This window comes from Pleurodeles waltl, chromosome 3_1, assembly GCF_031143425.1.
Source record: "Pleurodeles waltl isolate 20211129_DDA chromosome 3_1, aPleWal1.hap1.20221129, whole genome shotgun sequence".
NCBI classification, from domain to species: Eukaryota; Metazoa; Chordata; class Amphibia; order Caudata; family Salamandridae; genus Pleurodeles; species Pleurodeles waltl.
Window position 1 is genome coordinate 483567785 of NC_090440.1, and position 27927 is coordinate 483595711.

A 27927-nucleotide genomic window follows, 5' to 3' on the forward strand; every position below is an offset into this window, starting at 1 on the left:
TCCCCTTTGGCTTTACCAGCACCCCTCGGGTGTTAACAAAAGTGATGACAGTGGTCACAGCTCATGCCAGCGAGGGGTTTCAGTCTTCCCCTACCTTGGCTGTTGAAGGGAGTCTCACCTCAGGCTGTCTTCTTCCACCTCCAGATTACAGCGGACCTCCTGCATTTTCTGGGGTTCACTATAAGGTGCCGAAGTCACATTGACTCCCTCTCAGATGCTCACTTTCATTGGAGCTGTTATGGACACACTGCAGTTTCGGGCTTATCCTCCGAGCGGCGAGTCCAGGATATTCAGGCTATGATACTGATGTTTCAGCCTTTTGCGTTTTGGTGAGAATGACTCTGAGGCTGCTGGGCCTCATGGCCTCCTGAATCCTGCTTCCTGCTGGTGTCCAATGCCAGATGGCATATGTGAGCTGTGCAGTGGGACCTGAAGTTCCAGTGGGCATAGCATCAGGGTAATCTCTCCAGCATGATCCAGTTCTCTGAGGAAATTGCACAAGATCTGCACTGGTGGTTAACGAACTGAGAATGGGTCAGAGGCAGATCCCTTTCTCTTCCCCAACCAGATCAGACTGGTGACAGATGTCACTCCTGGGATGGGGCGGCCACATGGGAGAGGCGGAGAACAGAGCCATCTGGTCTCCGGCAAAGTTCGGGCTCCACATCAACCTTCTGGAGCACAGGGCGATCAGGCTTGCATTGAAAGCATTCCTTCCCTCTCTCCAAGGGAAAGTGGTGCAGATGTTTGCAGCCAATACCACTGCCATGTGGTACTGCAACAAGCAGGGCGGGGTGGAGTTGTGGACCCTTTGTCAAGAGGCTGTTGTATAGCCTGCTGCTTGTGCCCTTTAACCTAGTAACATTTTATTCTGCTTCTTTTTTATTATTTCAGAATCGGCCACATTCCTTTTGTTTTTTTATTTTTTTTAAGTAGTTGTCCTTTACCCTAGGAAAGCATTACGTTCCTTAACACAATATTCTTTTCACTCTCTACTTTCTTCAAGGATGCCGCGAGATAAGATTGTCAGCACCAGTCGTAGGCTGTGTCTCTAACATTCACAGAAACATGCGTATTTTTATGTGGGGACATTTTCTCAGAACATCAGTTGTTTTATTATAAAAACACTTGCCTGTCCCATACACGTTAGAGGGAAGTTCCAGCCAGATGACAATGACAGCATGCTGTCTGACTTCATTACAGCTGCTTGCTGAGACCACCGGTTCCCTCGCCTACATGGGGATGGTGTCTCTATAGACAACAGGCTTCCTTGTTGCTTTCAAACTCAGGTTTAGGGGATAATGTCTTCCCAGGGGGGAATCTGAAGGGCGGATTAGGGCTTATCTTGCTGTGCTCTAATATAGTTTAGGTAGGAATTGCATATATTGCACGTAGTGATCATTTGCCAGGACTTTTCCTGTGTTTCAAATTTCTTGTCACCATTTTGCTTCTAGTATGTTTCATCATTCAAATCATTGCTTTTCATTCCATTTTATCTGAGATGCAGCTGATTTAATACGTCTTATTGAACCATTCCCTGCCTCTGTTTGACTTTGCATGTGTGAGACTAATGTAACTGAGAAAAAAGGATGAGACATGATCCGCCTCGATTTGCCTGAGAAGTCATTATGTCATGCGCCCAGTTGCCACAAATTGTCCCTGCTCTTGGGCAGAGATGAGGTGCTGCTAGTTGGCCAGCAACGGATTAGGTCAACAGTTATCACATGGTGTGGGATTAGACTCAGTTCCCCACAATTCAGGTGATGCTGCCACCCAAATCTAGCCGCCTTATTAGGATAATGAGAGCTCCCGAGACAAGGCCCTGTGTCTATGGACATGGCTGGAAAGTGAGGGCATATCCCTGGTCGTTCAACATCTGGCGGGCTCTCTTAATCCCAGAGCAGACAAATTTAACTGTCAATGCATGGTCATTCACAAATGGCATCTCCATCCGGAGGTGGCGCAAGGTCTCTTTCAGCAGCGGGGAGAGCATTGGTTAGATCTGCTGACAGCTTTCGATCTTCTGCCCGAAGTCTATGATATTATCTTCGCAGCCACGCATACCTTCACCAAAACGGTATAATCCTGTCGTTGGCATAATTTGTGGCATGGTGTACCAACAAAACCGTTGTTCCCCTTTCTGCACCTCTGTCTGAGGTCGTTTTGTTTATTCTCTCTCTTCCACAGCAGGGCTCCGCTTCGGACACTCTTAATGTTTATCTGTCTGCAATATCTCCTTTCCTCAGACTTCTTGATCAGCCATCCATGTTTAAATCTCCCATTGTGGCCAATTCCTTTAAGGTCTTACCCACATTTTACCACCTAACCCGTTCATAATGCCCCAGTGGGATTTAAACCTGGTACTTAATTTCCCTATGTGTGCTCCTTTTGACCCTCTTCATATTTGTCCTTTTAAGCCCCTCCCTTTAAAAAACAGCCTTCCTTGTGTCCATTACCTCTGCATGGAGAGTGAGCTACAAGCTCTTTCTTCGAAGCCACTCTTTATCTCTGTCCATCCTGACAAAGTGGTGCTTCGTACTAGGGCCTCTTTCCTCCCTAAATTGGTCATGCCCTTTCATGTAGGTCAGTCCATCATCTTGCCTACTTTTTATCCGCCCCCACATCTTTCTTGTGAGGAGGAGAGACTCCACCATCTGGATCAAAAAAGAACATTGGCATTCTACCTCAATCGTACCAAAGACTTCCAGGTGGAAGATCAACTCTTTGTGGGTTATGTGGGTGTGCAGAAAAGGCGGGAGGTGCAGAAGAGAACCAGCTTTAGATGGTTTGTTCTCTGCATCAAGTTGTGCTACGCTTTGGCTAAGAAGCACCCCCCTGTGGATTTGCATGCTCACTTCACCAGAGCAACAGGTGCAACCACTGCATTAGCACATTGTGTTCCAGTCCTGGACATCTGCCAAGTGACAACATAGGCATCCCTGCACACGTTCACCAAACACTACTGCCTGGACAGTCAGGTCCGCAGGGATGGCTATTTTGGCCATTCGGTCCTGCAGGACTTCCTAGTATGATCTTGGTTTGCAGACCCACCTCCGGGGAAGGCATTGCTTGGGTATCTATCCTAAGTTAAGGAATCTGCAACTAGAAGTCTCTATCAGTTGGGCACACTACTTTTAGGAAGCTGGCATATTGTGTGGTGGACATCTATGGTGTTATCACCCTATACCAGGTCCAGGTATCCCCCTATTGATGAAGTGTAGGCACTGTCTAGGAAGCCAGGGCTCTCTAGAGTTAACTATGAATGGGCAGCCAAGATTTATCCAGGAGACATGCAAAATTATGCAATACCACTGTAGTCACACAGCGCTATCACACATGAAAGAACCACACAGCGTTACATAAATAAAGGTACTTTATTATAGTAACACAAATACTAGAATACTGAATAGGCAATCCCTCAACTCGAAGTAAGTAAACACACTATTATATACACATTAGCAAACAGTAGAGAGCATAGAAAGCAATAAGCATTGGAAAAAGTATAGGTAAACAGTGAAGGTCCTAGGGGAGGGCAAAACTATATACTAAAAAAGTGGAATGTGAAATACAATCTCCCACCCAAGGAAGTGGAATCAGTAGAAGGGTGCTGGAAGAACTAGGAACTCCAAGAGGGGAGTACCAGAGTGACCCTTAGTGACCAGGAGAGCAGAGGTAAGTATCTGGTTTTCCTCAAAACCAACAGGAGGACTTTGGATTATGCAAGACAGGAAGAACCCAAAGGTGGATCCTGACAGAAGGGGAGTCTGGGGTGACCCTCAGCAGCGGGGAGAGGCACAAGAAGTGGAGGCAGCTCCCACAGGCAACCCACTAGCAGCAGGCACAGCAGACGCAGTGAGGCCCACACAGCACACCTGAAGGGGAGTCCCACATCGCTGGAGTAGCAGACAGGAGACTGTGCTTTGCAGAAACGAGTGCTAGGGTCCGGGGATACACGGAGCCTGAAGATCTCTTGGAGGAGGAGCAAACAAGCCTTGGTAGCTGCAAGAGTTCTGTTGCACAGGGGTACTGTCTTGCAAAGAGTGGCAAGAGCTTACCGTCTCCCAAGTTGGACAGCTGGTAGGGCGGAACGAGGGGACCACTCCAGACCACCACCTGTGATTAGGATCCACGCAGTTATGGAGGAGAGCAGATCCACACAGCCAGTCGTCATTGTAGTTGGTGCCTGCAGATCCAGGGGAGTGACTCCTTCACTCCAAGGGAGATTCCTTCTTACTTCTTGTGCAGGCTGAAGACTTGCCATCCTCAGAGGATGCACAGCCGCTAGAAGGAACCAAAGAAACAATGTTGCCGAGCGGATTTGTGGCTGAAGTTGCAGATTGTCAGTTCCTGGTGGGTCCAGTTGCAGTCCCAGTGGACAGAAGATAGAGTAAACAATGGAGAGTATTTCTGCTGGAATCTTGTACGTCAAATCTGAAGACCCACCCAAGGAGGAGACCCTAAATAGCCCAGGAAGGGGGGATTGGTCACCTCGTAAGGTGACCACCTACCAGGAGAGGTCTGTGACCTCACCTTCCTGATCTGACCACTCAGATGCTCCCAGGGGCCTCTGGCCAGCTTGGATTCAAGATGGCAGAATCAATTGGCCACCTGGAGGAGCTCTGGGCACCACCACTAAGGTGGTGTTGGACAGAGGAGTGGTCGCTCCCCTTTTCTATGTCCAGTTTCGTGCCAGAGCAGGGACCGGGGATCCCTGGACTGGTGCATACCGGTTTATGCAAGGAGGGCACCAAATGTGCCCTTCAAAGCATACAGGAGGCTTGGGGAGGCTACCCCTCCCCCCCCAAGCCATGTAACACCAATTTACAAGGGAGAGGGTTTTACCGCCCTCTCCCACAGGAAATCCTTTGTGCTGCCATCCTCTACCTGACCTTGTCAAGCAGCAGGAGGTCAGAAAGCTGTCTGAGGGGTAACAGCAGCGCGGTCTGCCCAGAAAACCCCAGAAGACTGGTAGGAGCAATGAGGGGGTCCTCTAAGGAGCCCCCAGAGTGCATTAACTCATAAAACCAATAATGGCATCATTATTGGGGTATGACACCGACATGTTTGATACCAAGCATGCCCAGGTTCAGAGTTACCATTACGTAGCTGGACAAAAGTAGTGACCTGCGTCTAGTACACGGCCAAAATGGCTTCCCTGCACTTAAGAAGTCCAGTGCAATGGAGCTGAAGTTTGTAGAGGCACCTCTGCTCATGCAGGGGTGCCCTCACTCACAGGTACCTGCACCTTGTCCTCTGGGCTGGAAAGGCCTTCCATAGGGGTAACTTACATTGACCTTGTGCAGTGGCTTGTAGTGCAATGGCAGGTCTGCTTACAAATTTTACATGGGAACCCATGGGCGGCATAATACTTGCCCATGGGTAACCCCTGGTGCCCCAATTCCCAAGGAACCTAGGTACCATATACTAGGGACTTACATGGGGGCACCAGCATGCCAATTGTGGGGTGTGCAAGTCCTAGACAACCAAATTTAGAGCATAAAAAGCACAATCACTGGCGTCCTGGTTAGCAGGATCCCAGTGAAAACAGTCAAAGCATTCTGACAGCAGGCATAAAGTGGGGGTAACCATGCCCAAAAGTGGGTACTTTCCAACACTACCTACCTTCGGCAACAAATTACCTTTTAGAGACATATTCTAGTTGTCAAATTCCTTACCGAGCCACCCAACCCTCCCCTCCCCCCCCGGTCTGCAAACTGATTTCTGGACTCTCTTTCAGGGCCCAAGTCCTGATACACCAATCTCAGTGTTCTTCATAGCTCTGCACTTCTGGCTTGCAAAATTGTTTAAAGAAACTTACATCAGTGTGCCGGGTTGGCACCTATATATGACTGCGATGTCATCACGGCGACCACAACTCCAGTGAGGGAGGCGGAGTCAACTGATGCCACATGACGGCCCGCAAAGATACTCCTTGATGCAAATTCTCTGGATCCAGTCTGATGCCTGGGGGAAATTCTAAGGTAAGTAATCTGCAACTAGAATATGTCTCTACCAGACAATGTGTTACCGTAGAGAAATATAACTTGTTCTTTACTTATTTATAGAGGACATTTTCACCAACCAAGCGGTATCTTGGTGCTTAAACATGAAAAGTTGAGGGGCAAAAGGAAAACACTGCAGGGGGGCTACTGAAGAGGACACGTGCCTTTCGGAAAGAGGTGCGACCCCTTAGCAGACTAAATGTGTTGTAAGAGCCCTTTTAAAACAGGAGAAGTCACTGAGGAGGCACTGATGTAATGGTAGCTCATCCCAGAGCTTAGGGTCAAGGAACCATAAGGAAGTTCAATCACATCTAGCTCTGCAAACATCGGTTGTTTTCTAGAGGCCGTGGTTAAGGAGCATAGGTCTGTCTGCCATGTGAACCATCACCAGTTATTTCAGGAATACTGGGCCATAGTTGTCCATGTCAGTGATATGCTAATTATTCTCTTCTGATGTTTCTTTATATAATCAACAAATCAAATCCTCGTCTAAGATACGAGAACACCTGCTTTTGGAAAAACCGGAAAAAATGAAAAAAATATATATTTCATCACCTACCTTTTACCTGTCTAGGCTCTGTTGCATTGGCACGAGGTATTTCTGTGGATAAACTGAAGATTTAAAGCAGTGCTACAGTTTCAAAGACTACCTCTTAAGTAATTGTATTTTTTGGAAGGTGGGGTAGATGTGTCAGAGGTTAATATTCTTACTTTCTATTCCTCTCTTCTTACCAACCTGAAGAACTCCCAGACTTCTCTTTTTCACATTGCAACTTATTTTGACTTTAATTTTCCATGCACATGCATTGGATAGAACAATTCGTGCTGTACAGACCCAGTGCCATAATGCCTTCTTTTCCATAGGATTGATTGTAAAATCACATTGGATGTTATTTACAAAGACTTGCTGGCTGTTTGAGATGCATTTTGGGAACGAGGAGTATGATTTCGGCAGGGTGAACCATTGAACTGTAAACATCATTATGCTGGATAGCATTATAGTTGTTGCATTGACCTTTCTAGGTCTTCCAAGAGAAGCTACATTTTTCTGTGTGAGAAACATCCTCCCTCAAAAGGCTTTCCTTAGAACTATACAGTAACTAGCAGCCATCTCATCTGAAGTACAAGAGGTCATTGCACATTATCTTCCTCCTAGGGAAGTGCGCCTTCACCGGTAAAATGTTACACTTTTCTTGCCACTTTTTTGGAAGCACCTAACGGTGTGCACTTAATCTTTTCGGTATCCATCATGGTTTAAGTATGCTAAAGCTTTGTGTTATTGTGCACTTTTTGGTCTCAAGCTCAGTCTTGCTTGAGCTTCTGAAAACAGCACTTTACATATTTTTATAGTGATTCACTGAGAGATGTGTGCACTCCATTCTTAAGGCATGGATCATTCTTCAAGAATGTTCCATGCATTAAGAGTGGAGCGCACACATCTGTTTCAGTGAATCACTGTATGAAAACATGTACAAAGATATGTGTGTTTTTTTTGCTGCTTTAAGAACCCCTGGAGGCCTACTGTTGTTCTATGTATCTGATGTTTCAATACAGATTAATTATTTGTAATATAATTTGTGGTACACCTGCTAGTTGCTTTACTGTTTTTTTCTTTTTTCATTGCATGACTCTGAAAAGTTTTATTTTTCATTAATTCACATAAGATTGGTTCAGTGCGTCGTACGTCACTAATACTCATAAACATGTACTAATTTATTGTAGATCTTTTCGTAAATAATCCCCTTGTAGTCCATTTACTTCAGTTTATGCTTTCCCCAAAACTAAGAGCAGGAATAGGTGAATTGCTGGATCCCCAACAGCTGAAGATGCTTACAAATAAGATTTGCACTGCATGTCTTCTAAAATAAAAATTAAATAATAATTTTTAAAAAACGTAAACATAATGCTGGGGAAAGCATTTAAGATAGAATGATATAAGATACGTAAAATATACATTGGCAATTTAAACATTTTTTTATTTTGATGCTTAATAGTTATCCCTTCTTACATCAGGTATCGCTTGTTAAGTCGTGTCAAACCAGCTCATTTCGATGTAGACTGGGGAGTGGAAGATGATTCACATTTGCTGTTGGGAATACTTGAACATGGTTATGGGAACTGGGAGCAAATTAAAACCGATCCTGAACTTAACATGGCTGACAAGGTAAAGCTTACATTATCTGCATGACAGACAATATGTGATCTCTGCCTGGAATACTTCATGCACTGTGCATTCAGAGTGATAAACTGTGTGTATTAAAATGCACCAGTGTATGCCTTTTTTGATAGAAATCTTCTCCCTCCCTCACTGGTCTTGTATACACAGGTCCATCATCAATCCTCTCGTGCTTACATGTCACGGATGGTTGATCCTGTACACCTATATCCAAACTGTTGACCTGGAGTCTGGTTTCTCTCTCGTGCCTAGCATTCTTCCTGTCTAACTTTCGTGTGTATGTTTTCTAACTTCTTTCAAAACCGTAACGAATTTTTTTTCTACTCAAGAGAAAATTCTGTAATATTTCAAACACTTTTAGCTTCTTCTCTCTCAGGATTCTTTTTCCTCAATTCAGAAATTCAGTTTATTTCAATTCTTCAGTGTTCTGCGCTTCTCATTCTGGTTGGCAATCTGTACATTTAAAAGAAAAAAAACACATTTTCAGAGTATGCCATTATGGCCTTTCCGTCTCTTCTGCTATTCATATTTAACTGGCAGTGTATTTGGCATTCTTTAATGTGTAAGCATAGTTAGTCTTATTTTGAACAGTGAATCTACTTCTCCATTTCTTCTAATCGTGCACTTTCACTTTAGCCGTAAAGCAGTTTTTTCTATTCAGCTTGACACTATTTTCTGCACTTCTTCCTAACTTGGCATTTGGTTTCAAAGTTGCTCTCCGTTTTGTCGATGCTCAAAGTATTGTCTCTTTCCCTCTTTTGTCTCACTAGTCTTTGGTTTTCATTTGTTTGGCTATTCTGTATTCTCCCCAGACCTAAAACCAACTATTTGTTACCAATAATAAAGATGTATGCATCCTGCCGTTTCTAAATTCCAGATTATATTAATCACTTATTTATTTTTAAGATCCTACCTATGGAACTAGACAAAAAACCCCAAGGAAAACACTTGCAGTCCAGAGTCGATTACCTGCTTAAACTGTTGAAGAAGGAGCTAGAGAGGAAGGAGGCTGGTCTTGGTGAGGAGGTGAGTGTCACTGTACAGGACCTAGAAAGAAATGGTCTGCCACTGCATTATACACTTCACCAGTCAGAGCTCTGTAAGATGGATAACAACTTCTTCAGAGGGAGTATGTAAATTCAGGAACAGTGCCGATTTATATTCTCTTTTTCTTTTGCTCCCTCTCTGTGTTGTGTGCCATTCACTGGCACACAATAATAACACTCAATAACTGGTTGGCCTGCCTGCGCTTTTTCTTTAGAAAAGGAAAAGCATATTTATTTGTATACCAAAGTAAGGTACAGCATGCACAGAGTCCAGTGGATCCCCAGATGCTTAAAAGAGGCTAAAATAGATAATACCAATACTCCCTCTTGTAGTAGTGTGGGCGAGCAGTAAGCTTGTCAGAGGGTAGTACTAAGCATTTGTTGTTTGTTGTACAAGAAATGAGGCACACACTTAATGACTAACTCCAGTCCGATGTTTATATAAAAACAGATACTTTGTTACGTTTATTTTAGAACCAAAAGGAATCTTTGTTGCAGCTAAATATAGTTTCAAGGTTGTAACACTTTCAAGTATTAATAGTTATTTTCATGGTAAGCCACAGTGAAAATGCTTTTTATATAGCAATACTTTCTAATGGCAAAAATAGACACTTAGTGCAAAATTAGTGAATGCAGTGCAGTACTATCGGAGGAAAAACACAATCACTAATTACAATTAAGTACTCAACTTATTATCCCAGTCTTCCGTGTTTGAGGTGCCCACAGGGCAAGGTTCCAGGGGACACCAAGGATGCACCACCAGCAGCACTGGGGCTGCCGGGTGCAGGGGTCAAAGTTGGTATCGGATGTCCAGTGGAAATCAGTAGAGACTGAGGTCACTCAAAAAGGCAGGGTTTACAGGTAAGTACCTGCGGTTTCAGGACACAGGCCCAGAGGGTTTATATCAACACAGGGGGGCACAAATCAACAGCAAACATGCACCACCAGCTGCACAGGGATTGCCAGGTCCCTGATGCAAACACACAGTTGTATGCCCAATGTAAAGCAACGGAAATTGTTGGTTTCATAAAGATGCTGCAGGCTCGATCCAGGGAGCTGGATGCCAGTGGCTGGGCAGGAAAGTTGAGATGTCACTGGATGTTGGAGGGCCCTCGTTGGGTTCCACAAGGTCTGGGGGCTTCGAATGCAGAGGTGTCTTTGAACTTTGGCAATACTTTACCAGAGCTGGTCGCGGTCAAGGGGATCCATTGCGTTAAGGCTGCAGGTGCTGTAATGCTGGCCAGGAGGGGTCAGCCCACAGTGGATTCGGGTCTGGAATCATTGGGGAACCTTCACTTGGCTCGTGGACTACCCTGAGTGGGGCCGGAGGCGTCGGATGCAGGGTGGTCAGGACTTGTGGTTCCGGAGGGCCCAGGAGTCCTTCTTTCTGGACAGATCCTCAGTCCTCAGGAGTTTTTGGTGTATGGGGAATGCAGACAGTCCTCTGAGGATTTGTAGAGGTTTCTGGGCTTGCAAGACAAGTCTTTTTGTAGCAGGTGTCTTGAAGCTGCAGACAGACCGGTAGGGCTGGGGCCAAGTCATTTGTCGTCTGGAGGCTTCATTGCTTGTGCAGCTCTTTGGTGCTTCTTCTCTGGTTGCCAGGAAGCCTAGGAAGAATATTAAACTTAGGGGCGTTACAGAAGTCGGAGGGCAGTAGCCAGTGGCTACTGACCTTTAGGGTGTCTACACCCTCCATGTGCCCATTCCCTTTGGGGAGGGGGGCACATCCCTGTTCCTATTGGGTAACACCCTCCAAGTCAATATGGAGAATTCTGAAGAGAGGGTTCCCCTCAGCTCTGGGCACACTAGGGATGGTACCAGCTAAGGTAGACACTCCCAGCTAAGGTGGACACTCCTGCTTACTAGTTTTCCTGCTTGATGCCAAAAAGTGGAGCTTGGTCAGAGGGGTGGACATCTCCAGTGACAGTGTCCTCAGTCAGCATGAGAAAGAGCAGGGGCCTTTGAGGCTCACTGCAGAGTTTTGCTGTTCCTGGTAGGGGGAGGTGTGAAACACCTTCAGTCAGACCTGGCTTTGTTCTGACCTCCGAGAGCACAGAGACTCTCACCTCAGGGGACCAGAAACCTGTCTGGTGGTGGCAGGCTGGCAGAGACCGGTCCGCCACACACTGGAAAGTTGGTTGGTTTTCAGGGGGCATCTGGTATCAGTGTGGATTTATTAAGCTAAGGAGTTTTAAGAAGTTGGATACCAAACTCCTTAGCATAGTAGTGACAAACTCCCAGCCCATGTACTCAACATGGCCTCACTGCACTTAAATTGTCTAAGAATGGACTTGGACACTGTAAGGGCATATTGCTCATGCATCTATGCCGTCATCTGTGGTATAGTGCACCCTGTCTTAGGGCTGTGAGGCCTGCCAGAGGGATGACTTAGCTATACCACAAGCAGTGTTTGTAATGTGGACTTTACCTTTTTCTCTCCACCAAAACACACAGTCTGCAATAGCAGAGTGTAAGTGTTTGGTGAGAGATCTCCTAGGGTAGCATAATACATGCTGCAGCCCTTAGAGACCTTCTCTGGTCACAAGGCTCTTGGTACCACTGGTACCTTTAAAAGAGACTTAGCTGTGTGCCAGAGGTTTGCCAATTGTGGTAGCAATATTACAGTTTAGGGAAAGAACACAGGTGCTGGGGCCTGGTTAGCAGGGTCCCATTACACACTCAGTCAAGTTAGCATTAGATATTGTGAGAAAGTAGCCTCTTTCTAGCCTTGTTACCCCCACTTTTGGCCTGTTTGTGAGTGTATGTCAGGGTGTATTCACTGTCTCACTGGGATCCTGCCAGCCAGGGCCCAGTGCTCATAGTGAAGACCCTATGTTTTCAGTATGGTTGTTATGTGTCACTGGGACCCTGCTAGTCAGGACCCCAGTGCTCATAAGTTTGTGACCTATATGTATGTGTTCCCTGTGTGATGCCTGTCTCACTGAGGCTCTGCTAACCAGAACCTCAGTGGTTATGCTCTCTCATTTCTTTCCAAATTGTCACTAACAGGCTAGTGACCAATTTCGCCAATTTACATTGGCATACTGGAACACCCTTATAATTCCCTAGTATATGGTACTGAGGTACCCAGGGTATTGGGGTTCCAGGAGATCCCTATGGGCTGCAGCATTTATTTTGCCACCCATAGGGAGCTCAGACAATTCTTACACAGGCCTGCCACTGCAGCCTGAGTGAAATAACGTCCACGTTATTTCACAGCCATTTTACACTGCACTTAAGTAACTTATAACTCACCTATATGTGTAACCTTTACCTGGTAAAGGTTGGGTGCTAAGTTACTTAGTGTGTGGGCACCCTGGCACTAGCCAAGGTGTCCCCACATTGTTCAGGGCCAATTCCCCGGACTTTGTGTGTGCAGGGACACCATTACACGCGTGCACTACATATAGGTCACTACCTATGTGTAGCTTCACAATGGTAACTCCGAATATGGCCATGTAACATGACTAAGATCATGGAATTGCCCCACCAATGCCATCCTGGTATTGGGGAGACAATCCCATGATTCCCCGGGTCTCTAGCACAGACCCGGGTACTGCCAAACTGCCTTTCCCGGGGTTTCACTGCAGCTGCTGCTGCTGCCAACCCCTCAGACAGGTTTCTGCCCTCCTGGGTTCCAGCCAGGCTTGGCCCAGGAAGGCAGAACATAGGACTTCCTCAGAGAGAGGGTGTTACACCCTCTCCCTTTGGAAAAAGGTGTTAAGGCAGGGGAGGAGTAGCCTCCCCCAGCCTCTTGAAATGCTTTCATGGGCACAGATGGTGCCCATTTCTGCATAAGCCAGTCTACACCGGTTCAGGGACCCCTCAGCCCTGCTCTGGCGCGAAACTGGGCAAAGGAAATGGGAGTGACCACTCCCCTGACCTGCACCTCCCCTGGGAGTTGCCCAGAGCTCCTCCAGTGTGCTCCAGACCTCTGCCATCTTGGAAACAGAGGTGCTGCTGGCACACTGGACTGCTCTGAGTGGCCAGGGCCAGCAGGTGACGTCAGAGACTCCTTCTGATAGGCTCCTTCAGGTGTTGCTAGCCTATCCTCTCTCCTAAGTAGCCAAACCCTCTTTTCTGGCTATTTAGGGTCTCTGCTTTGGGGAATTCCTTAGATAACGAATGCAAGAGCTCATCAGAGTGCCTCTGCATCTCTCTCTTCACCTTCTGCCAAGGAATCGACTGCTGACCGCGCTGGAAGCCTGCAAAACTGCAACAAAGTAGCAAAGACGACTACTGCGACATTGTAACGCTGATCCTGCCGCCTTCTCGACTGTTTTCCTGGTGGTGCATGCTGTGGGGGTAGTCTGCCTCCTCTCTGCACTAGAAGCTCAGAAGAAATCTCCCGTGGGTCGACGGAATCTTCCCCCTGCAACCGCAGGCACCAAAGAACTGCATCACCGGTCCTCTGGGTCTCCTCTCAGCACGACGAGCGAGGTCCCTTGAACTCAGCAACTCTGTCCAAGTGACTCCCACAGTCCAGTGACTATTCAGTCCAAGTTTGGTGGAGGTAAGTCCTTGCCTCCCCACGCTAGACTGCATTGCTGGGAACTGCGTGTTTTGCAGCTACTCCGGCTCCTGTGCACTCACCGAGGATTTCCTTCGTGCACAGCCAAGCCTGGGTCCACGGCACTCTAACCTGCATTGCACGACCTCCTGAGTTGTCCTCCGGCGGCGTGGGACTCTCTTGTGCAACTTCGGGTGAGCACCGTTTCACTCCACTTTGTAGTGCCTGTTCCGGCACTTCTGCGGGTGCTGCCTGCTTCTGAGAGGGCTCCTTGTCTTGCTGGACGCCCCCTCTGTCCCCTCACGCAATTGGCGACATCCTGGTCCCTCCTGGGCCACAGCAGCAACCAAAAACCCTAACCGCGAGCTTTGCAGCTAGCAAGGCTTGTTTGCGGTCTTTCTGCGGGAAAACACTTCTGCACGACTCTTCACGACGTGGGACATCCATCCTCCAAATGGGAAGTTTCTAGCCCTTGTCGTTCTTGCAGAATCCTCAGCTTCTACCATCCAGTGGCAGCTTCTTTGCACCCACAGCTGGCATTTCCTGGGCATCTGCCCACTCCCGACTTGATCGTGACTTTTGGACTTGGTCCCCTTGTTCCACAGGTACTCTCGTCTGGAAATCCATTGTTGTTGCATTGCTGGTGCTGGTCTTTCCTGCAGAATTCCCCTATCACGACTTCTGTGCTCTTTGGGGAACTTCAGTGCACTTTGCACTCACTTTTCAGGGTCTTGGGGTGGGCTATTTTTCTAACCCTCACTGTTTTCTTACAGTCCCAGCTACCCTCTACAAGGTCACATAGGTTTGGGGTCCATTCGTGGCTCGCATTCCACTTCTAGAGTATATGGTTTGTGTTGCCCCTATCCCTATGTGCCCCCATTGCATTCTATTATGACTATACATTGTTTGCACTGTTTTCTATTGCTATTACTGCATATTTCGGTATTGTGTACATATATCTTGTGTATATTTGCTATCCTCATACTGAGGGTACTCACTGAGATACTTTGGCATATTGTCATAAAAATAAAGTACCTTTATTTTTAGTATATCTGTGTATTGTGTTTTCTTATGATATTGTGCATATGACACTAGTGGTACTGTAGGAGCTTCACTCGTCTCCTAGTTCAGCCTAAGCTGCTCTGCTAAGCTACCCTTTCTATCAGCCTAAGCTGCTAGACACCCGTCTACACTAATAAGGGTTACCTGGGCCTGGTGCAAGGTGTAAGTACCCCTTGGTACTCACTACAAGCCAGTCCAGCCTCCTACATTGGTTGTGCAGCGGTGGGATAAGTACTTTGCAACTACTTACCACTTTTGTGATTGTACTTTTCATAAGAGAAAAATATACAAAACAAGTTCAGTGTATGTACACCTAACCAAAAAGTTTTGCTTTTCTTCTCTCACTTCTTTACTAAAGTGCTGAAAAGTACCTCTAAACTTTCAAAAAGTTCTTTAAAAGTTTTAACAGTTTTTTTTCTGTCCTTTAAAAAGTTCTGAAAAACTTTTTTCTCACTTTTCTGTCCCTTAAACACTTTCTATAATGTCTGGCACAGGCCAAACTGTTGATCTGTCCAAGACTGCTTATGATCACCTTAGCTGGAAGGCAGCACGGAGTCTCTGTGTAGAAAGAGGTTTAGGGGTAGGGAAGAATCCCTCTAGAGAACTATTAGTTAACATGCTAGTTGAACAAGACAAGACTTTTGTTGGCACTTCTGGTGAGAAATTAGCTGATGGTTCCCATTCTGATTCTGGGGCACCCCTAGCAAAAGATTTGGGAGAGAATCTTTCCAACCTGCCCCTTAGCAGGCAACCTAGCATAGCTGGTACTGATGTCAATTCCCATCACAGTAAGAGTGTTGCTTCACATCACACTAATAGTGTTGTTTCTCATCACAGTAGAAGTGTCACTTCTGTAGGCCAGAATGTTAGTGTGCCATCTGTTATGGTCAGGTCTCCTTCTGTTCATTCTCACCATTCCTCTGTTTCAAGACATGCCCTACCCACCCACCCTGATGACAGAGTGTTAGAAAGGGAACTCAATAGATTGAGAGTGGAACAATCCAGGCTGAAGCTCAAGAAGCAACAGCTGGATTTAGATAGGCAGTCCTTGGAAATAGAAAGAGAAAGACAGAAATTGGGTTTAGAAACCCATGGTGGCAGCAGCAGTATTCCAAATAGTCATCCTGCAAAAGAGCATGATTCTAGGAATCTGCACAAGATAGTTCCCCCTTACAAGGAGGGGGGTGACATTAATAAGTGGTTTGCTGCACTTGATAGGGCCTGTGTTGTACAGGATGTCCCTCAAAGGCAGTGGGCTGCTATCCTATGGCTATCTTTCAGTGGAAAGGGTAGGGATAGGCTCCTTACTGTAAAAGAAAGTGAGGCCAATGATTTCAAAGTTCTTAGAATGCACTCCTAGATGGTTATGGCTTAACCACTGAACAGGACAGGATGAAGTTCAGAGAAACCAAAAAGGAGTCTTCACAAGACTGGGTAGACTTTGTTGACCATTCAGTGAAGGCCTTGGAGGGGTGGTTACATGGCAGTAAAGTTTCTGACTATGAAAGCCTGTATAACTTAATCCTGAGAGAGCATATTCTTAATAATTGTTTGTCTGATTTGTTACACCAGTACGTGGTAGACTCTGATCTGACCTCTCCCCAAGAATTGGGAAAGAAGGCAGACAAATGGGTCAGAACAAGGGTGAACAGAAAAGTTCATACAGGGGGTGACAAGGAGGGCAAGAAGAAAGATGGTGAGAAATCTCAAGATAAGCATGGGGATAAGGGTAAAACCAAAGATCCTTCTTCAAATCTTAAACACTCTTCAGGGGGTGGGGATAAAACAAAGTTCGATGGCATCTGTCGCTGTAGATACGCATGTTCTGCAATAGCTCGCCATCTGGTGTTGGGCCGGAGTGTTACAAGTTGTTTTTCTTCGAAGAAGTCTTTCGAGTCACGGGACCGAGTGACTCCTCCTTTTGTCTCCATTGCGCATGGGCGTCGACTCCATCCTCGATTGTTTTTTTTCCGCCATCGGGTTCGGACGTGTTCCTGTCGCTCCGAGTTTCGGAACAGAAAAAATAGTTAATTTCGGAAGATTTTCGTCGGTATTGTTGCGTTCGGGATCGGCGTACTTACATTCAACACCGCATCGAAGATCGAAGAGCTCCGGTGCCCCTCGGGGTAGTTTTTCGATCCTCCGTCGGGGCCTGGTCGGCCCGACCGCGTGCTGAGGAACGCCGATGGAACGGACCCCTTTCCGTTTCTGCCCCAAATGCCACAATAAATACCCCTACACAGACCAACACTTGGTCTGCAACCTGTGCCTGTCACCTGAGCACAGCGAAGACACCTGCGAGGCCTGTCGTGCGTTCCGGTCCCGAAAAACACTCCGAGACCGTCGAGCCAGAAGACTTCAAATGGCGTCCGCACCGACAGCCCGACGGGAGTTCGAGGAACAGGAAGAGGAAGGTACCTTCTCGATCCAAGACTCAGACTCCGAAGGATTCGACGATACACAAACCGTGAGTAAGACGTCGAAAACCACACAAAGAAACATTTACAAGGCCCAGGGGACGCCACTGCCACCAGGCCATGGCTCAACCCATAAAATCGGTGACCGACCGTCGGCACCGAAAAAGGCCCAAACGGTGCCGAGATCGTCCGACTCCGGTCGAGACACCGGCACGCAGCCTTCTCGGGACCGAGAAAGTGCTGGAGACAAGCCTCGACACCGAGATGCCGGTGTGGACACGGCTCGACGCCGAGACAGCGGCACCGAAACAGATCGACGCCGAGAGGTTTCGGCCCCGAAAAGGAAAAAAGTCACCTCGGAGCCGAAAAAACACGCAGACAAAGTTTCGATGCCGAAACAAACTGCAAGCGACCCAGCTTCAGGCTCTTATACAGAAGAGCACTCGCTAACCTCCCAAATGCAGAAGCATAGGTTTGAGGAAGAGCTACAAGCAACTGATGCGGACCATACGCAAAAGCGTATCTTCATTCAGCAGGGGACAGGGAAAATAAGCACCCTTCCCCCCATTAGGAGAAAGAGAAGGTTGGAGTTCCAGACGGAACAAGCACCACAACCAAAAGTGGTGAAAAGAGTTACACCACCACCCTCTCCTCCGCCCGTGATTAACGTTTCACCAGCACAAACGCCATCACACTCCCCAGCTCACACCACCATGAGCCAGGGTGACCAAGACCAGGACGCATGGGACCTATACGACGCCCCAGTGTCAGATAACAGCCCAGAGGCATACCCTACAAAACCATCTCCACCAGAAGACAGCACCGCGTACTCTCAGGTGGTGGCTAGAGCAGCACAATTTCACAACGTAAGCCTCCACTCAGAACAGGTCGAGGATGATTTCTTGTTCAACACACTCTCCTCCACCCACAGCTCCTACCAAAGCCTGCCTATGCTCCCTGGTATGCTCCGGCACGCAAAAGACATATTTAAGGACCCGGTCAAAAGTAGGGCAATCACACCAAGGGTGGAAAAAAAGTATAAGCCGCCTCCTACGGACCCGGCTTTCATCACAACACAGCTGCCACCAGACTCTGTTGTTGTAGGAGCAGCTAGAAAAAGGGCCAACTCTCACACATCTGGAGATGCACCACCCCCAGATAAAGAAAGCCGCAAGTTTGATGCAGCTGGTAAGAGAGTCGCAGCACAAGCTGCAAACCAGTGGCGCATCGCGAACTCCCAGGCACTACTTGCGCGCTATGACAGAGCCCACTGGGACGAGATGCAACATCTCATTGAACATCTGCCCAAAGACTTCCAAAATAGGGCAAAACAATTGGTTGAGGAGGGACAGGCCATCTCCAACAACCAGATCCGCTCCTCCATGGACACTGCAGATACAGCTGCACGGACAATTAATACATCTATAACTATCAGAAGGCATGCATGGCTCCGAACGTCTGGATTTAAACCAGAGATTCAACAAGCAGTTCTCAATATGCCTTTTAATGAAAAAGAACTGTTCGGTCCAGAAGTGGACACAGCAATTGAGAAACTCAAAAAAGATACGGACACTGCCAAAGCCATGGGCGCACTCTACTCCCCGCAGAGCAGAGGGAATTACAGCTCATTCCGTAAAACGCCCTTTCGAGGGGGGTTTCGGGGTCAAAGCACACAAGCCAGCACCTCACAAGCCACACCGTCCAGTTACCAAGGACAGTATAGAGGAGGTTTTCGGGGACAATATAGAGGAGGGCAATTCCCTAGAAATAGAGGAAGATTCCAAAGCCCCAAAACCCCTACTACTAAACAGTGACTCACATGTCACTCACCCCCTCCACACAACACCAGTGGGGGGACGAATAGGTCATTATTACAGAGCATGGGAGAAAATCACTACAGACACTTGGGTTCTAGCAATTATCCAACATGGTTACTGCATAGAATTTCTACAGTTCCCTCCAAACATACCACCAAAAGCACAAAATTTAACAACACACCATTCCAATCTCCTAGAGATAGAAGTGCAGGCACTATTGCAAAAGAATGCAATCGAATTAGTGCCAAACACACAAATAAACACAGGAGTTTACTCACTGTACTTTCTGATACCAAAGAAGGACAAAACACTGAGACCAATCCTAGACCTCAGAGTAGTCAACACTTTCATCAAATCAGACCACTTCCACATGGTCACACTACAAGAAGTATTGCCATTGCTAAAGCTGCACGACTACATGGCAACTTTAGACCTCAAGGATGCTTATTTCCATATACCAATACACCCATCGCACAGGAAATACCTAAGGTTTGTATTCAAAGGAATACATTACCAATTCAAGGTACTGCCTTTCGGATTAACAACCGCACCAAGAGTCTTTACCAAATGTCTAGCGGTAGTCGCTGCACACATCAGAAGACAGCAAATACATGTGTTCCCATATCTAGACGACTGGCTAATCAAGGCCCATTCGTTAATAGAGTGCTCAAATCACACGAATCATATCATACAAACCCTCTTCAAACTAGGGTTCACCGTCAATTTCACAAAATCCAAAATTCTGCCACGCAAGGTACAACAATACCTGGGAGCCATAATAGACACATCAAAAGGAGTAGCCACTCCAAGTGCACAAAGAATTCAAAATTTCAACACCCTCATACAACGCATGTATCCAACACAAAAGATACAAGCAAAGATGGTATTACAACTCCTAGGCATGATGTCATCATGCATAGCCATTGTCCCAAACGCAAGACTGCACATGAGGCCCTTGCAACAATGCCTAGCATCACAGTGGTCTCAAGCACAGGGTCACCTTCTAGATCTGGTGTTAATAGACCGCCAAACTTACCTCTCGCTTCTGTGGTGGAACAACATAAATTTAAACAAGGGGCGGCCTTTCCAAGACCCAGTGCCACAATACGTAATAACAACAGATGCTTCCATGACAGGGTGGGGAGCACACCTCGATCAACACAGCATACAAGGACAATGGAACGTACATCAAACAAAACTGCATATCAATCACCTAGAACTTCTTGCAGTTTTTCAAGCACTAAAAGCTTTCCAACCAATAATAGTTCACAAATACATTCTCGTCAAAACAGACAACATGACAACAATGTATTATCTAAACAAGCAGGGAGGGACGCACTCCACGCAGTTAAGCCTGTTAGCACAAAAAATTTGGCATTGGGCAATTCACAACCAAATTCGCCTAATTGCACAGTTTATACCAGGGATACAAAATCAACTCGCAGACAATCTCTCTCGAGATCACCAACAGGTCCACGAATGGGAAATTCACCCCCAAATACTGAACACTTATTTCAAACTCTGGGGAACACCTCAGATAGACTTGTTTGCGACAAGGGAGAACGCAAAATGCCAAAACTTCGCATCCAGATACCCACACAAACAATCCCAAGGCAATGCCCTATGGATGAACTGGTCAGGGATATTTGCTTACGCTTTTCCTCCTCTCCCTCTCCTTCCTTACCTGGTAAACAAACTCAGTCAAAGCAAACTCAAACTCATATTGATAGCACCAACTTGGGCAAGGCAACCCTGGTACACAACGCTGCTAGACCTATCAGTGGTACCCTGCATCAAATTGCCCAACAGGCCAGATCTGTTGACACAGCACAACCAAAAGATCAGACACCCAGATCCAGCATCGCTGAATCTAGCAATCTGGCTCCTGAAATCCTAGAATTCGGGCACTTACAACTTACCCAAGAATGTATGGAAGTCATAAAACAAGCAAGAAGGCCATCCACCAGGCACTGCTATGCAAGTAAATGGAAGAGGTTTGTTTGCTACTGCCATATTAATCAAATACAACCATTACACACAACTCCAGAACATGTAGTGGGTTACTTGCTTCACTTACAAAAATCTAACCTAGCTTTCTCTTCCATTAAGATTCACCTTGCAGCAATATCTGCATACCTGCAGACTACCTATTCAACTTCCCTATATAAAATACCAGTCATTAAAGCATTCATGGAGGGCCTTAGGAGAATTATACCACCAAGAACACTACCTGTTCCTTCATGGAACCTAAATGTTGTCCTAACTAGACTTATGGGTCCACCTTTTGAACCCATGCACTCCTGCGACATACAGTTCCTAACCTGGAAGGTGGCATTTCTCATCGCCATTACTTCCCTGAGAAGAGTAAGCGAGATTCAGGCGTTTACTATACAGGAACCTTTTATACAACTACACAAAAATAAAGTCGTCCTAAGGACCAATCCTAAATTTTTGCCAAAGGTTATTTCACCGTTCCATCTAAATCAAACAGTGGAACTTCCGGTGTTCTTTCCACAGCCAGATACCGTAGCTGAAAGGGCACTACATACATTAGATGTCAAAAGAGCATTAATGTATTACATTGACAGAACAAAGAACATCAGAAAGACTAAACAACTCTTTATTGCATTTCAAAAACCTCATGCAGGAAACCCAATTTCAAAACAAGGTATAGCCAGATGGATAGTTAAATGCATCCAAATCTGCTACCTTAAAGCTAAACGACAGCTGCCCATTACACCAAGGGCACACTCAACCAGAAAGAAAGGTGCTACCATGGCCTTTCTAGGAAACATCCCAATGCAAGAAATATGTAAGGCAGCCACATGGTCTACGCCTCACACATTCACCAAGCACTACTGTGTAGACGTGTTATCCGCACAACAAGCCACAGTAGGTCAAGCTGTATTAAGGACATTATTTCAGACTACTTCCACTCCTACAGGCTGATCCACCGCTTTTGGGGAAATAACTGCTTACTAGTCTATTGCAGAACATGCGTATCTACAGCGACAGATGCCATCGAACTGAAAATGTCACTTACCCAGTGTACATCTGTTCGTGGCATCAGTCGCAGTAGATTCGCATGTGCCCACCCGCCTCCCCGGGAGCCTGTAGCAGTTTGGAAGTTACCTTCAATTATTTATATATGTATCATCTCAACCTTAAATAAGTGCATACTTAGTCACTCCATTGCATGGGCACTATTACTACAATTCAACTCCTACCTCACCCTCTGCGGGGAAAAACAATCGAGGATGGAGTCGACGCCCATGCGCAATGGAGACAAAAGGAGGAGTCACTCGGTCCCGTGACTCGAAAGACTTCTTCGAAGAAAAACAACTTGTAACACTCCGGCCCAACACCAGATGGCGAGCTATTGCAGAACATGCGAATCTACTGCGACTGATGCCACGAACAGATGTACACTGGGTAAGTGACATTTTCATTCTTCCTCTTCTTCACAACCTGCACACATTAAAAAGCCTTGGTGCTTTGTGTGTAAAAACAGAGGCCATAGGCCAGGGGATAAGTCCTGTCCAGGTAAACCCCATGAGCCTACCACCACTAATACATCAAGCTCTAGTGCCCCTAGCAGTAGTGGTACTAGTGGTGGGACTGCTGGCAACAGTCAAGTTAAGGGTGTAGTTGGGTTCACTTATGGGTCCATCATAGAAACTGGGGTAGTCAGTCCCAAGACAGTTTCTGTCACACCTAGTGGCATTGGCCTTGCCACACTGGCTGCTTGTCCCCTTACAATGGATAAGTACAGGCAGACAGTTTCAGTAAATGGTGTTGAGGCTCAGGCCTACAGGGACACAGGTGCCAGTATCACTCTGGTGACTGAAAACCTTGTGGCCCCTGAACAACACATCATTGGACAACAGTATAAGATTATTGATGTCCATAACTCCACTAAGTTTCTTCCCTTAGCTATAATTCAGTTTAGTTGGGGTGGAGTTACTGGCCCTAAGCAGGTGGTAGTATCACCTAGTTTACCTGTAGACTGTCTCTTAGGTAATGACCTAGAGGCCTCAGGTTGGGCTGATGTAGAGTTTTATACCCATGCAGCCATGCTGGGTATCCCTGAGGAATTGTTCCCTCTCATTTCTACTGAAATGAAAAAGCAAAGGAGAGAAGGCCTGAAAACTCAGGATCTCTCTCCAACAACAGGTAAAAAGGGTATAAGTATCCCCTAACCACCCTACCATTCAGGATACCATTCCTGTGGTGGGAGAAACCTCTCCTGGGGTGGCACCTGTTCCAAGGGAATCATCAGGTGCCATAGCTGTACTCCCTGAGGTGGAAGTACCTCTCTGTGGGATAACTAACATTGGTGAGAAAAAGAGCACCATTTTAGTTAACATGGAGCATCCCTCCAACCATCCCAGAGAAACCTTAGTGCAGAAACCTTGCACTACCTCACAACACTTAGGACAGCATCCCTGCCCTAGTGTGGAGCTCATAGGACAGCATCCCTGCCCTGCTCCAACTCAAGAGAAACAGCATCCATGTTCTCTCTTCCAGCAATATGGACAAAGTTTTTGCCCAGCTATGGCTTTACTGAGACAGCATCCCTGTCTGGCATTTTCATCACTACAAATAGGTTCAGTGGACAATTCCCACTGCTCTAAACTAAAACTTACTGATAGAAACTCTGAAAATATATCTTCACATTGTTGCATAGCTAAAAAACTTCAAACAGGGTGGTTTACATCCCCACAGGGAAGTAACCATATAGTGGATGATAAAGGGAGTAACCAGTCTATTGCAGAGCTACTCTCTACTTATCACCACTTAGACAATAAAGTCTCAACTGGCCAAGGTTAGCCTTATTGTCATTCGTTTGGGGGGGGGGGGATTGTGTGAGAAAGTAGCCTCTTTCTAGCCTTGTTACCCCCACTTTTGGCCTGTTTGTGAGTGTATGTCAGGGTGTTTTCACTGTCTCACTGGGATCCTGCCAGCCAGGGCCCATTGCTCATAGTGAAGACCCTATGTTTTCAGTATGGTTGTTATGTGTCACTGGGACCCTGCTAGTCAGGACCCCAGTGTTCATAAGTTTGTGACCTATATGTATGTGTTCCCTGTGTGATGCCTAACTGTCTCACTGAGGCTCTGCTAACCAGAACCTCAGTGGTTATGCTCTCTCATTTCTTTCAAAATTTTCACTAACAGGCTAGTGACCAATTTCACCAATTTACATTGGCATACTGGAACACCCTTATAATTCCCTAGTATATGGTACTGAGGTACCCAGGGTATTGGGGTTCCAGGAGATCCCTATGGGCTGCAGCATTTCTTTTGCCACCCATAGGGAGCTCAGACAATTCTTACACAGGCCTGCCACTGCAGCCTGAGTGAAATAACGTCCATGTTATTTCACAGCCATTTTATACTGCACTTAAGTAACTTATAAGTCACCTATATGTCTAACCTTTACCTGGTAAAGGTTGGGTGCTAAGTTACTTAGTGTGTGGGCACCCTGGCACTAGCCAAGGTTCCCCCACATTGTTCAGGGCCAATTCCCCGGACTTTGTGAGTGCGGGGACACCATTACACGCGTGCACTACATATAGGTCACTACCTATGTGTAGCTTCACAATGGTAACTCCGAATATGGCCATGTAACATGTCTAAGATCATGGAATTGCCCCACCAGTGCCATCCTGGTATTGGGGAGACAATCCCATGATTCCCCGGGTCTCTAGCACAGACCCGGGTACTGCCAAACTGCCTTTCCCGGGGTTTCACTGCAGCTGCTGCCAACCCTTCAGACAGGTTTCTGCCCTCCTGGGTCCAGCCAGGCTTGGCCCAGGAAGGCAGAACAAAGGACTTCCTCAGAGAGAGGGTGTACACCCTCTCCCTTTGGAAAAAGGTGTTAAGGCAGGGGATGAGTAGCCTCCCCCAGCCTCTGGAAATGCTTTCATGGGCACAGATGGTGCCCATTTCTGCATAAGCCAGTCTACACCGGTTCAGGGACCCCTCAGCCCTGCTCTGGTGTGAAACTGGACAAAGGAAATGGGAGTGACCACTCCCCTGACCTGCACCTCCCCTGGGAGGTGCCCAGAGCTCCTCCAGTGTGCTCCAGACCTCCGCCATCTTGGAAACAGAGGTGCTGCTTTCACAATGGACTGCTCTGAGTGGCCAGGGCCAGCAGGTGACGTCAGAGACTCCTTCTGATAGGCTCCTTCAGGTGATGCTAGCCTATCCTCTCTCCTAAGTAGCCAAACCCTCTTTTCTGGCTATTTAGGGTCTCTGCTTTGGGGAATTCCTTAGATAACGAATGCAAGAGCTCATCAGAGCCCACGCCCGACTTGATCGTGACTTTTGGACTTAGTCCCCTTGTTCCACAGGTACTCTCGTCTGGAAATCCATCGTTGTTGCATTGCTGGTGTTGGTCTTTCCTGCATAATTCCCCTATCACGACTTCTGTGCTCTTTGGGGAACTTCAGTGCACTTTGCACTCACTTTTCAGGGTCTTGGGGTGGGCTATTTTTCTAACCCTCACTGTTTTCTTACAGTCCCAGCGACCCTCTACAAGGTCATATAGGTTTGGGGCCCATTCACGGTTCGCATTCCACTTCTAGAGTATATGGTTTTTGTTGCCCCTATCCCTATGTGCCCCCATTGCATTCTATTGTGACTATACATTGTTTGCACTGTTTTCTATTGCTATTACTGCATATTTCGTTATTGTGTACAGATATCTTGTCTATATTTGCTATCCTCATACTGAGGGTACTCACTGAGATACTTTGGAATATTGTCATAAAAATAAAGTACCTTTATTTTTAGTATATCTGTGTATTGTGTTTTCTTATGATATTGTGCATATGACACTAGTGGTACTGTAGGAGCTTCACTCGTCTCCTAGTTCAGCCTAAGCTGCTCTGCTAAGCTACCTTTTCTATCAGCCTAAGCTGCTAGACACCCCTCTACACTAATAAGGGATACCTGGGCCTGGTGCAAGGTGTAAGTACCCCTTGGTACTCACTACAAGCCAGTCCAGCCTCCTACAGATATCAGGCAAAACGTTTGGGGAAACCATGGCAAAAGAGGCACTTTCCTACACAACCCCTCACCCCCAAATGAAAGAGGATGAGACTAACCTTTTCCAAGAGTCTCTTCATTGTCTAAGTGGAAAATCCTGGAACATCTTTCTGCATGGCATGGGCAGTCCCTGGTCTGTGGTCCACTGAAAAGTCCATTCCCTGTAGGGAGATGGACCTCTTCAGAAGTTTATGGTTCTCACGTTTCATCTGCATAAACCATCTGAGAGGTCTGTGGTCAGTTTGAGCAATGAATTGCGTACCAAACAGGTATATCTCATTTTGCAGAGAATTTTGCATTCGCAAACGGTGCGAATTGCAAAATTCGGCCGTTAGCGAATGCAAAATCACCTTTCTGAATGTAAGAAAGGCATTCGCAGTGCAATTTTAAGGAATCGCTAAAATAGCAATTCCTTAAAATTGCGACCCCTTTAGAGAATCGCAAATTGCGATTCTCTAAATAAGAAATCGCAAATAAGGAGTCCTTATTTGCGATTTCTTAAGCACATGTATGAAGCAATTCCTTAATGCGAATTGGGCATTAAGGAATCGCTAATTACCACCTAGTTGAACTTGGTGGTAACCATGTGCAAAATTTAAAAATACATTTAAAATGCATTTTTAAATTGTACATGTAAAGCACACATGCCCTTTTGGCATGTGTGCACCTTACATGTCCCCCCCAAAAATGTTTGGGGTGCAGCAGAGGTGGCCTTAGGCCCCCAGCACCCTGGGGTTTTGCATTTCCAAAATTGCGATTTTTGGTTCAGAAATCGCAATTTTGAAAATGCAAAAAATTCACAGGTATGGGCCAACAGGTCCATAGCTGCGAATGGGGCCGGTATCGCAATTTGCGATTCGTAATAGCATTTGCGATTTTTAAGAAATCGCTATTACCGAATCGCAAATGTGATACATGGCTCTTTGCGAGTCGGAAATAGCGATTTCTTAAAAATCGCTATTTCCGAATCGCAAAGGGCCGTGATGATACATCTGGCCCATAGTGTGCACAGAGTCCAGGGGTTTCCCAAGAGACTTGACAGAGGCAATAATAGATAATACTAATGCTCTATTTGTGGTAGTGTGGTCGAGCAGTTAGGCTTATCAGAGGGTAGTGTTAAGCATTTGTTGTACACACACAGTCAAGAATTGAAGCACACACCCAATGACTAACTCCAGGCCATTTGTTTTTATAAAGCAAAAATACATTTTATTAGTTTATTACTGGAACCAGAAGAACTTTGTTACAGGTAAGTACAGTTGTCAATAGGTATTAAGCATATGTATCAAATGTACTTTGTTTGGGTTTTGCAGATAAAGAAGTTTACAAGTAAGTAATACTTTTCTAGTTCAGAATTGCACTTAGTGCAATTTTTCCTAGAAGTCAGTAGAGAGGGGCATTGGGGTGGGGGATTGTTAGCACAGGTAACAGATAAGTACACAACTTCAATTCCAGTGTTTGGGGCTTAGGATGTCCAAAGGTCAAAGTTTAGGCTGACCCTAAAAGTGCACCACCGGCTAGGTGCATAGGTCAAAGTTGGCGTTGGGTTTACAGTGGAATTCTATTAGGACTGGGGGTGCTTGGTAGAAAGCAGATTGAAGGTCAGTACCCGCGAATCCAGGACACAGGCCTGGGTGGTTTGGGTCAGCAGCCGGGGGGGGGGGAGGGGAGACATAGTATCACACCAAACACACACCCTCAGCGGCATAGGGGCGGCCGGCTGCAGGGTGAAAACACAGAGCTCAATGCTTTTTAAATGGGGGGGACCCCGTGGATCACAAAGATGAAAAACCAATGGCTGGACATGAAGGAGAGGCGCCCAGTGGACGTCGCTGGACCCTTGGTCT

At 46.4% G+C, this 27927-nt stretch overlaps 1 protein-coding gene across 2 annotated transcripts in view; it reads left to right on the plus strand.

The window, feature by feature from the left end:
- CHD2 (chromodomain helicase DNA binding protein 2) overlaps positions 1-27927 on the plus strand; it is a 1519436-nt gene that overhangs the window by 1127708 nt on the left and 363801 nt on the right. For both annotated transcript variants that reach the window (XM_069222751.1, XM_069222752.1), the window contains 2 exons: positions 8016-8166; positions 9085-9204. In XM_069222751.1, coding sequence (XP_069078852.1) covers positions 8016-8166; positions 9085-9204 — 271 coding nt within the window. The remainder of the gene's footprint in view (positions 1-8015; positions 8167-9084; positions 9205-27927) is intronic.